Raw genomic sequence first — 12,158 nt, 5'->3', positions numbered from 1 at the left:
CATGATTGGACGGTTACATCACTGGAACTTCCCGACGTATCCATTAAACGGAGAACGTGAGGGATGCCGAACCGTAGGCTATAATGGTATCCGTTTAATGTATATGTAATGAGAGTTCGTCCACCGTTATATCCTATGGGGGACGATGCCTCAGTTTAACCCCTACTCGTATTTGGAGATAGCCTCTTCCTGCAAATCGGTGTACAGTTATGTCTATAGGATAACGTGGGCACAGGAGTTAACCCCTTTAAGGTATATTAAACCGCAATTTACTGTGTTCTAGGTAACCGGTTAAGCCACCAAGCCTCCTGGGAAAAATTTGGAGGTAACCCGCGCTAGCACAGGATTACCCAACGTGACCGCTGTTGCTGGGTGGCTAGCCTGTTCCCTAGAACAATTGCAGTGAGTAATCTAAAGGTCCCTTTACATGGGCAGATACATTTTACGTAACGAACGCCGATAGACGATTGGAGCTAATTTATTTTCACTTAGCAAAGATTGAGAGGGGTTCATACAAATGCTCATTCAAACCCCCTCTCATACATACAAGCAGTTCAGCAACAACTGTGGCAGCGCGGTCAGTAACTGCGTGCGGTCGGACGTTATGAAGATGAAGTTAATGTCCATAACACACATTTCACCATTGACGTCTATTGAAAAATGACTCGCTGCAACATAAACGCACCGTGACCGCACCCTTGGTGTATCAGATCTGTGTCTTGTAACGAGTTGTGCACCTGTGTCCATCACATGACCTATTCACTGGGCCTATGTGGGGAGCCGGAGGTTACAAGGTACTCGCAGCACCCGCCCCGTGTAGGCTCGTGGTGGCGGCTGAAGGGGACTGGGAAGAGGTGGGTGGCAGAGGAGGGCAGCAGAAAATCCGCAGAGATGGGAGGGGGGCATATTTGGCTGTCACTGTTATGGCGGCCATCTATAGCTGGCGCAGGCTCTAAAGGAAGGCACCTGTGGCTGGTGCAGACTGTAAAAGGGGTCTTCTGTAGCCGTTGCAGGTTGTAAAGGGGGGCACCGGTGACTGGTGCCGGATATAAATGGGAGGCATCTGAGGCTGGCACAGCGATGTAATAGCATGTGTCTGAAATGATGTGGTCAATAATAAGTAATGCAAACCTCTTCTACAGAGCGACCTGTGCGCTGCATAACATTGATTTTTATTATTTGTTTAAACACTTTTTTTTATATATATATATATTGGGTTTCCTAAAATCTATTTGAATGTGTTTTTCTCTCGTTTGTTTACACATTAGGTTATGACTTCCACATTATCGCCTTGACATTTCCCCACCCCCTTCCCTTTTTTTCAATTTCACATGCTGCAGTCAAGTGACTAAATGGCCAAATCCTAGAGAACCCTTTTGAGTACATGGATTTGTCTCGTGTATCGTAAAGAAGCGTCCCTAGCGCTATGGTTACTGTCGTTTTAATCTTGATTTGACGGTCTAGGTATCATGGCTACCACCAGGCTGAGGAATGATGCGTACAATGACTACAGCTCCACGGAGGCCAGTCCCAGTGAGGAGAGTTCCCCTGGGATCACCAACAGCTTCACCCCGAGACCCAGTCAGTACGAGCGGCTCGGAGAACACGGCAGCAGCAGCACCACGTAAGTGCATGGCCGGACAACGATCTCATTGTGTAATAACATGTAGGGAAGTGTTAGAGGTAAGTGAACGGCCGTCTCTTACATTCCCAGGAATAGGTTTCCGGAAAGTAATACTTCTTACAAATCATTCCTGGTATTTGTATGTCCTGCCAGGACATGATGCATGAAACCAATGCTTGGACTGGGATGTTGCATAGTTTGTGTTCTAAGCAGAAGACTTTAAGGGATTGTCCAGAATTAGGAGAAGAAACAGCGCCACACCTGTCCATTAGTTGTGTCTGGTATTGCAGCTCCGCTCCATTGAGGAGAATGGGACTGAGCTGCGATACCACGCACAACCTTTTGACAGGTGTGGTGCTGTTTTTTTTGGAAGAAAGCAGCCATGGTTTTCTAATCCTCAACAACCCCTTTAAAGCAAATAACTTCCCTTGAACACATTGTGTTTTTATTTAGTGCTGATAAATTTCCTAACGTATCTTTATAGCGGTCAGAGCTTTACTTTTCTTCGCGGCTGCCTGCAGTAACCACTAGGGGGAGCTTCCTGCATACAGTGTTATTGAGTTCATAAAAGCTAGCTTGCTGAGGGATGTGCTCCGCTGCCCCTCTCCGCAGTGACTGACAGGCTGCTGTATGCACGTATACTGTACACAATAGCATGTCAGTCACTGCGGAGAGAGGTGGGGGGAGCGCAGCCCTCATGAATCAAGCAGACTCCTTTTCAATGAGACCCATTTATTTTTTTTCTGCAGTTTTGGATAATAGGAGTACGGACCTGTAGCTGTATGATACCTCCCAGCATATCCAGCTGACAGATCTGCTTTCAAATACTTTGTTCTACCGTATTTTGCTCCATTGAGTTCTCAAAATTTGGGACAAAAAAATATATATATTTTCTTATATTTACGAAGTGACAATTTGATGTTTGCTAGTTGATACTGTTAAATTAGAACTGCATACCTCGATGTCACTGTGATAATTGTGATCCTCTTATGTTTTCCAATTGCAGATGGCTCCAGACATTGATACATTTACTAAAAGGGAACATTGGCACTGGACTTCTTGGACTGCCACTGGCTGTGAAAAATGCTGGGATTGTGGTATGAAAAACACTCATTGTTTTTAACCTTAATGGGGTTACCAGCGACTATGATATTGTTGACCTATCCTTCGGATAAGCCATCAATATCAGATTGATGGGGATCTGACTCCTGACGCTGATCAGCTGACTAAAGAGCTCTTTTATTGTTTACCAGGCACAGCGCCATGCATTTGGTCATGGCTGTGCCTGGAACTGCAGCTCAGGGATGGAGCTGCAGTACCAGGCACAGCCACTATCAAATATACGGCGCTGTGCCTGGTAAACAATGAATGAAATTATATTTTGGGTCTGTCCAGAATATGTTCAGAGTATCCTACCCCATGTGGCGTATGTTGATGATGTGACTTTAGCACCAGGGGTTGTTCTGTGTACAATATGAAGTAAAAAAAAAATAATTCCGATTAGCATCTACCTTTTTTATATACTCCCCTTCTTCTTTTTTTTTATATATATATATATATATATATATATATATATATATATATATATATATATATATATACTTTTTTTTTTTTTTTTTTTGTTTGTTCATATTACAGTCCATGTTGTGCATAATATCCGCTTTTATTTATAGATAGGCTTCTTATCCGGATGACTGGAGAGGCAGAAAGCTTCTTTGTGCATCACTCGGCTTTGATGACAAATGTCTCCATTTCCCTCATTTCTGGTTATAATTGACTCTTATTTTTTTCATTATGCGAAAGATAAAAAAAATACGTTGTATCTTCAGTTACTGAGCAACAAGATTATAGAACAAAGGGTACAGCGTTCGGCTATGTCCATCAGTCCCATGGAGTTGGATGGAGCGACGGCCCACGGGCCCGACCACTGCTCCTTTTTAAACGGGGACGCAGGACCCCCAATCTCATGATCAATGGGGATCCCAACGATCAGACACTTATCACCTATCCAGTGTATAGGTGATAATGCGGTTTTCTCACAAACAAGACTTAAGTGCGTTACCATGCACAGCCAGACTCGCATGGATATTGCTCCGCCGTATACTGCAGTCGTGTTTGCTCGTCGGTGGGTCCCAGGGGTATAACTCGCACCGATTATTCATTAATAGCCTCTGCAATGTATTGGTCATCATTGTAAAATCCACTTTAAATGGGTTGTCTGGGATTATTTTTGTTATTTTTTTTCTTCAATTGACATAGGTGCCCATGGTACTACAAATAATTAATTTGCTAATGTAGTTGAATAAAAATTTTTGCTCCCTTTTGTTTTGAGAGCTCCCCACTCGCCGTCCGTGGCCACATGTAAGCATTGTTAGCTCTGGCCGAGCCTGTACATAGCTGTGCACAGCTCCATAGCGGGGCCACTTATAGTAGTTGATCTGACCTACAAATACGGAGTAAAATCCTCCTTACTCCAATAGATCTGCCAAAGTCACATATCCGCTATACGTCGCCATGCTAAGTGAAATGTACAGATGGAGGAGCAATGTTTACATGTGGCCTTCAAATGGGGAGCTCCCGCAACATAATGGGAGCTGAATGTGAAGATTTCTGCCGGTAAACGAGCGCCGGTCTATGATGTAGTGCATTGCTAAGCGCTCACTTCGCTCCATTTATGTGGAAAAATGATTGTACTGTATGGGGAGGAACGAGATCGTTCATCTCCAGACCGTTTGCATCATTGTTGGCAGCACGTCCTGGTTACACGGGGAGCCGTGCTGCCAATGACGATGGTTGTTGCTGCCGTATAAAAGATGCGATCAGTCGACGGACGAGCGTGTGCTCATTTATTGGCTGATCGCTGGACCCTATTACACGGGCCTCTCATCAGGAGCGAGCGGTTCACTCCCTACATAATCGGCTTGTGTTTAAAATGTATTGACAAGTTAAGTGGCTTCTTATGCGATTAACCCGGGTGTGTGTTGGAGATAGAGAATTTAGATTGTGAGCCCCACTGGGGGCAGGGACTGATGTGAGCGGTGCCGATCTCCGTACTACGCTGCTATATTTCTAGTATTAGGGCCTTTTATAGCCAATGTAAAAAAAACAAAACACTTTTCACTACAATTCTCAGGCATCCAGTGACGTGCTGGGCTATACCAGTGAGGGGCTATAAATATGCAATATGAACACTCTGCACACCCGCAGCCAAGAGAAGAGGATGGTCACTGTATACGTGTTACGTACACATTCAAGCAGCGCCCAGAATGGGGCGATCTTCACCTGCTGCGGCACATTACTATGAGGATCAGATGCTCTTTATCTGGTGATTTTCCTGTGTTAAAATGTATTTTTTTTCTTCCTTTTCCCTGCAGTTGGGTCCTCTGAGTCTTGTTGTTATGGGAATCATTGCTGTTCATTGCATGGATCTCTTGGTAAAATGCGCAAATCACATCTGTCAGAGGTAAGTACTGACTTTGTCATGGTCTCCAATACAGTTACAACATATGCGCTATCAATACGAAATGGACAGATTGGAAAACCATTTCTGCTTGGCCAAAATACCATCTGTCCTGAGCGCTATTTGAGCAATAGATGCCACTGCTACTGCTCTCCTAGGGGTAGACCATTATATTGTCTGTTATATGTCATGTAATGGACGTATTAACCTCTTAAAGGGGTTGTACCAGAATCTACAATTATCACCTATCCACATTCTAGGTGATAATCGTCTGATCGCTGGGAGTCCGGCTACTACAAGGACCCGCACCTATCGCAACGACGGGTGTCCCGAACCCCTGTTCCTCCTCCACTGTTCGACCGCAGTCAGGCAGACTTTGAATACTTGAGCGGTGGTCCAGCATTTGCACTGCTGCTCTATTCAAAGTCTATGGGACTGGATAGAAACAGCCAAGTACAGAGCTCAGCTGTTCTCGTCAGTCCTATAGACATTGATAAAGCAGCGGGCGCGTGCTCCACTACCAATCTATTCAAGCTCCTCCTCTCACTGGTGCGGGTGCAATGATGAGCAACGTTTTGGGACCCCTGTTCTCGCAATCGGTGGGGTTCCCACGGTCAAACAATAAATGACAATTTTGGTACAACCCCTTTAACATCTTGATACAGTGATTTTTTTTTTTGTCTTTTTCATCACTGTATTCCGGAAGCTATAACTTTTTAGATTTTTTACGTCGACTGTTTTATTAGGGCTTGTCTTCTACGGGACGACTTGTAGTAGTAATTTCTACTGTTTTGAGGTGTATAGGACTTTTAATTTTTCTTTTTGGGAGATGAAATATTAAATAAACGCTATTCTGCTGTTATGTTTTTTTTTTTGTCATGGCATTCACTGTGCGGGATTAATAACATGTTAGTTTTAAGTATGGATAATTACGGATGCAGCGATACCAATAATGCATTTTTTTTTTTTTTTTTGTGTGCTCACTTAATCGCTTCAATAATATGCTGCAATACTTCTGTACCACTTAATCAGTGGCCTAATAGACCTGGTGGCCTTCTTTAGGACCCTGGAAGCCATGGAAAGCCATCTGCACCACACGATCGCGCTGACAGAGGGAATCCACCTCTCCTCTCTCTGTCTAACAACTTTAATGCCACGGTCGCTATTAACAGCGGCATCTGAGAGGTTAAATTACTGGGATCTGAGTGATCTCCGATCCAGGCTATTACTGTAATGTACAGTTGACACCCACTGCGGGTGATACACGTACAGCTCCCGTGCCCGCACCTTCACTCTGCTGTACATTTATTGCGCTTGGCGTTAAATACAAACCCACGCTGTAAATGTACACACAATTTTGTGAAGGGGGAAACAAAAGTAAGTTAAAGGAGATTTTCCATCAAAGTAAATAATGGTATAGTTCTAGGACATGACATCACTTACTGGTAGCAAGGATCTGACTAGTGGGACCCCCAAGATCAACAGTTCAGCATTTTCTTTGTACATCGCTGTTGTGATTGTTGTGGGGGGGGGAGGGGGTCCCAGTGGTCAGACCCTAAGATCCATAAGAGAAGGCATATCCCGGCAATGAAGTAAAGGGCAGATCTTGTAGAGTTTATTTTTTTTATTTTATTTTTAAATTTTATTCTCTTAAGGAACCAGCGTCCATTTGTGGATTATGGCGATGCTGTGATGTACGGTATGGAGTCGTCTCCTAGTCAGTGGCTGAGAACACACTCCGTCTGGGGAAGGTATGGAATAAATCCGTCCTGTGATACAGACATGAGCAGTAATGTCGATTTCGGGTAGAAATGGCCTTTTATTTTACTGATCCCTCACTATGTATGGGCTGCTTTCCAGGGAAACGTCTCTTTCTAATATTAGCAACTTAACAAAACAGGAAACCCTTTTTCTGACCTCAAAATCGGTTGACAAATGAGCAAAAACCTGAAACTCTGTACAGAAAGTAAATGACACTATTAATGTAATTCGGTTCAACATTTTGTGCTGATATAATTTCTTACTATAGCTTCATAGCGGTGGGAATCTTTTTATTTTTTTGTTATATACAGTGTACTAGTGCAGGACAGGTGGGAAAAGTAAGTGAACCCTTGAATTTAATAACCTGTAGATCCCCCTTTAGCAGCGGTCGTCACCTCCAAATGTTTCCTGTAGCTGCAAATAAGATTTGCAGAACGTTGAGGAGGAATTTTCTGGGATGTCTCGTGTGCACAGCCGTCTTCAGGTCACGCCGCAGCATCTCCATAGGGTTAAGGTCAGAACTCGGACTTGGCTTTTCCAAAACACAAATCTTCTTTTTCAGCCATTCTCTATTTGATTTACTTGTGTGCTTCGGGTCATTGTCGTCTTGCATCATCCAAGGTCTCTTCAGCTTGAGGTCATGGACTTACATTTTCCTTTAAAATGTTTGGATACACCTCTGAACTTATTCTTCCTTAACCGGTTCTCCGCCGACTGTATATATACGGCTGGCGGTCGAGGTCGTTAAAACCTGCACCATAGTGTATCTACGGTGTGGGATTTATCTGCCTGCCCAAGAGATCAGGCAGCTAAATATTGGGTGCCCGGCAGTCAGTGACCGCCGGGGAACCTGAAGAGAAGATAGAAGCAATGAAAGCCGCTTCTGTCTTCTCTGATCGCTTCTATGCTTAATGTTACCGTGGAAAAACAAGGTAATTAGTAAAGTGTTTTCTGACCTTTGTGGGACAGAGCATAATAACAAAAAAAAAAGTAAACTATAGTAAAAATAAACGGAATAATAAATACACTTCAAATACCCGCCCAAAAAAAACGTTCTACACGCCAATCATTGTAATGTTAGCCCTGACCCAAATACCCTAAAATAGACATGTAATATATCCAAACTTATAGTAGACAATGACAATCACAAATAGAAGGTCTATTTCATGGTGAAACTTTATTATTACAATAAAAAAATAGCTGAAAAGTAAAAAAACATTAATAATTTTTTTTTTATTTTCAAACTCTAAGCCTGAAAATGTGAAAATAGCAATAAGGATGTGTATAAAAATGATAAAAAAGAAACCTGCATTGTCTACGAAAAAAATGGCACAAAAATCACTTCGCTGGCCCAACAAATAAAAAGGTTAGATCTGTTTAACGCCTGCTAAAAATGGCTTAACAGTGTCTGGTCCTGAAGGCTCAACGTAGCCCGGTCCTGAATCAGTTAATGATCGCAAGACGTCCAGCCCCTAATGCAGCACACCAGCCCCAAACCGTGATGCTCCCTCCGCCATGCTTCAGTTGCGATAAGGTTTTGGTGTTGGCCTGTGGCGTTCTTTTTCCACCAAGCATAGCCTTGTGCATTTGTGCTAAAGACGTTCCCCTGTAGTCTCTTCTGTCCATAGAACATTTTCTCAGGAGCATTGGGGAACATCCAGGTGGTCTCGGCGAACTTGAGACGGGCCGCAATGTTGTTTTTTTACAGCAGCGGCTTCCTTTGTGGCGTCCTTCCATGAACACCTTTCCTGTTCAGTGTTTTTCCTGCTTCGCAGTTCCGTGTGCTGTCGGTGTGTCTTCCACGTGGCATCCGTTTTTGATGTCCGTGTTTGTGCACACTTTTTTTTTAAATGTATTTATTTAGTTTTTCTCTGCTTTTCTTTAGCAACAGGTTCGTGAATCACGGACAGCTCATGGAAGACGTCCGCGTGTTGTCCGTGGTTTTCACTCACCCATTAACTGTTTGAAGATGGCGGAGGTGACCTTTTTAAGGGTACAAGAGAATCTTTTACATGCCTACAAAGTGACTACATGCAATATGCCCACAAAATAGTAAAAACAAATAAAAGATGGATAAAAAGTTCTGTTGCCATCTGCCCATGTCGGCACCCCCACCGTAAATAATAAAGCAGGCTTGCATGTGTTGTCCACAAGGTGGCGTAATTTAATAAATCACTTTTGTGGACTCCTATGACCTATTCTACTTGGCGTCATCATTTTACTTGTCGATTACAAGTCGGCGTTATGTCATCTCCTAGGAAACCAAACATTAGCGATAATAAGGGACACCTGAAGTGTCTTCCAGTTTCTTATCCCTTCACTCCAAGAAATAAAAAGGTTTGTGATAGTTGGGAAAGATGTTTGTCTGAGGGGATTCCCGGTCTTATGTGACTCGGAAAGCCGAGTGAGCGGTGTACGGACTCCTATTGAGCGCGCACACCGCTCCGAGGAAAGACTATCAGAAATGAAGCGGCACAGCGCTCACCTGAGCTCTTCTGCAGCTTAGTTTTAGCGATCAGAGGGGATCTCATCAATTGTTACAAACTTGCAGAACGATTCATTATACTTCTACTGTTTCTATTACTTGCCATGCACAGAATTTTTACCGGGCATAGGAACAATTGTTTACATCTAGAAGCTCCTCTGTGCTAAACAAATCTGCAGCATGTATCTGTCCTGCTACAATGTATCGGTACAGGTAAAATGTAACTGAAGTCCAGCCTGTTTACCTCAGAGGATTGCCGTAAAGAAGACTGTTTTACATTCACTAACCGCAAGCAGAGATCTTTGAAATAGTGCCGAATTTAGACAGTGTTTTGGAAAGTTGCAAAACATTATACAATGATCAAGCTGGATATAAGCCTGGATGAATAAAAACTTCTTTTTTTTTTTTTAACCGTTTTACCTTTCTAAGATATGTTACCCCTCGATAAATTCATTGCTTGTCATCTCCTATTAGTCACAGCGGGACACGGCAATACAAAATGCAGAATTTGCTCTATAGTGGTTCGCCTTGGTCACCCTCTCCTAATAAATGATTGACATCTGTATACCTTTTATTATTTTGCAATGACCACACAATGATATAATATACTCTTACTGTCTGTGTCGTAGGAGGACTGTCGGTTTCTTCCTCATTCTCACTCAGCTGGGATTTTGCTGTGTGTACTTTGTGTTCCTGGCTGACAACATAAAGCAGGTATCCGTTCAAGCAAATCATTCATTTGTATAATTCTTTACTATTCTGCCGTGTTTTTATACCGGATGACCTACACATTAGTACGTGTTCCAGCTGCCACCTAGTGGCGACCAAAGCGTTAACAGGTTATTCTTCTAAAGTGATAGGATATTGCTAATGTATGCCATCACTGTCTGATCGGTGGGGGTTCATCCTCTCGGACTCCCAATGATCCTGAGAATGGGTCTTAATCACCACTAACCTGCTATGGGATAACCACTGAAATAGGGCAGTGGTTCAGTCTGACCCTGAAAAAAATATTACTTTTGACACCTGCTGGGGCTGTATTGAGATTGTCTGGCAGTGGCTTATCCCCCATTTCCCATTGAGAACACGTGCGGATTCAGTGTGGCCGAGCGTGCGTGTGACTAACAAGGTGACTAACAAGGTGTATGGCTGTCTTGAGACGCTGTACAGACATGGGGGAGGAAAATGGGAACTATTGTCTATAGGGCTTTTTTGGAATAGCTGATATGGATATGCCATAAGTGTTCTACCCCTGGGACCCAAAGCTCCCTGACCCCAGTCCAACCTTCTGTCGCAGGGCTCTGGCCACTGGGGTACGAGGTGTGCTACACTGTTCCCGGAACTCCTATTCACTTCATTAGAAAGAAGATCTGGAAGCAGAGTAGCAAAATGCACTCAGCTGTTTCCGTAAAACCTGGCCAACAGTTACTGAGCGGCCGGAGCACCGTGACAGCGAGAGGAGGTAGGACGGGTGTCACGGAGCCCCGGTCTAGGAAGAGGTGCTCGTCCCAGAGGTGGGACCCGCATCTATCAGACATTTCACATATCCTGTGGATATGTCATAAATGTCCGAAATGGAAAATACCCTTTAATGCATGGCGTAATGTTCCGGACTCCTCTCCTCCACTTAATTGAAGACTTATATTAAATGTATTAAACTTTCTGCTGACCTCTTAAGAGTTACAAATTAACACATTACATTCAAAGTTGCGGACTATTGATTTTACCATCAGATGATACCAGTTTCAATCTTCCATTCTCCTTGGTGGATTGATTTGGTTCATAGTCCCATTACCCTACGTTCACATTCGCGTTTGAGCCTCTGTTCACCTCATGCCATGTAGCGTTCTTCTTCCATCACTGTATTATGAGCCTGTTAAATGAATGGAAACGAGGAGTGGGTTAGTTCACAATTCCGAGTCATGTGGACATTTCATTAAAGTAGTTATTTTCCCTTGTCTACCAATCCACGTAGGCAACGAGGACTCTGGGACATTACTATGCCTTGGGGACAGAGTATAGGGAAGGAGAGCAGAGGAGGGACGTATCTGTACATTTCTATATACAGTTGGGTGACTTGTGACCAGAACAGGCAGCAGTAGAACTCCAAAAATGATAGACTATGGTTGCAGCTCAATTACAATAGAGGCGGCAGATCCAGAGCTAGTGGAACGGTTGGATAAAGCAGATCTCTTTGCTACCGGCCATTACATTAACAACTATCATCTTTGTCTCCTTGAAGGTAGTAGAATCCGCCAACGGCACAACCAACGACTGCAGCTCCAATGCTACCGTGGTGCTAAAAGAGAGTATGGACTCCAGGCTTTACATCCTGTCCTTTCTCCCCTTCCTCATCCTCCTGGTGTTCATCCGCAACCTCCGCTACCTGTCTGGCTTCTCTCTGCTCGCCAATGTGGCCATGCTGGGCAGCGTAGTTATGATCTACCAGTTTATTGGAAGGGTGAGTATGGGTAATCTATTGGGCATTGCTGCACTTCACGCTTTTCAATTAAAACACGTGGCTGAATTAACCCCTTACATAGCCTAAAACGGCAAGCTTTTTATTCAAACTTAAAGGGGCGTTCCGGTGGAAAACATTTATCACCTATTTAAAGGGGTTTTCCAGGACCTTTATGTTGATCACCTTTCCTTCGGGTAGGTCATCAATATAAAATCGGGGGGGATCGGACTCCCGCCGATCAGCTGACTGGTCAGCAGCGTTCAGCCTCTTCAGTCTTTACCTGGTATAGCGCCGTACAATTCTGTAGTGGCTGTTCCTGGGATTGCAATTCAGTCCTATTCACTTGAATGAGACCAGAACTGCAATC

General features: G+C 43.7%; 1 protein-coding gene across 1 annotated transcript in view; it reads left to right on the top strand.

Moving 5' to 3' along the window:
- Positions 1-12,158, top strand: part of LOC142748839 (proton-coupled amino acid transporter 1-like) — a 45,199-nt gene that overhangs the window by 5,917 nt on the left and 27,124 nt on the right. The window contains exons 2-7 of the mRNA XM_075856140.1: positions 1,465-1,624; positions 2,631-2,721; positions 4,999-5,087; positions 6,740-6,835; positions 9,960-10,044; positions 11,573-11,791. Of these exons, the coding sequence (XP_075712255.1) occupies positions 1,470-1,624; positions 2,631-2,721; positions 4,999-5,087; positions 6,740-6,835; positions 9,960-10,044; positions 11,573-11,791 (735 nt within the window). The 5' untranslated portion in view covers positions 1,465-1,469. The remainder of the gene's footprint in view (positions 1-1,464; positions 1,625-2,630; positions 2,722-4,998; positions 5,088-6,739; positions 6,836-9,959; positions 10,045-11,572; positions 11,792-12,158) is intronic.

Source organism: Rhinoderma darwinii, chromosome 3 (assembly GCF_050947455.1).
Source record: "Rhinoderma darwinii isolate aRhiDar2 chromosome 3, aRhiDar2.hap1, whole genome shotgun sequence".
In the NCBI taxonomy this organism is placed as follows: domain Eukaryota; kingdom Metazoa; phylum Chordata; class Amphibia; order Anura; family Rhinodermatidae; genus Rhinoderma; species Rhinoderma darwinii.
The sequence above is the reverse complement of the archived record's forward strand: the minus strand, read 5'-3'. Positions and strand labels throughout refer to the sequence as shown.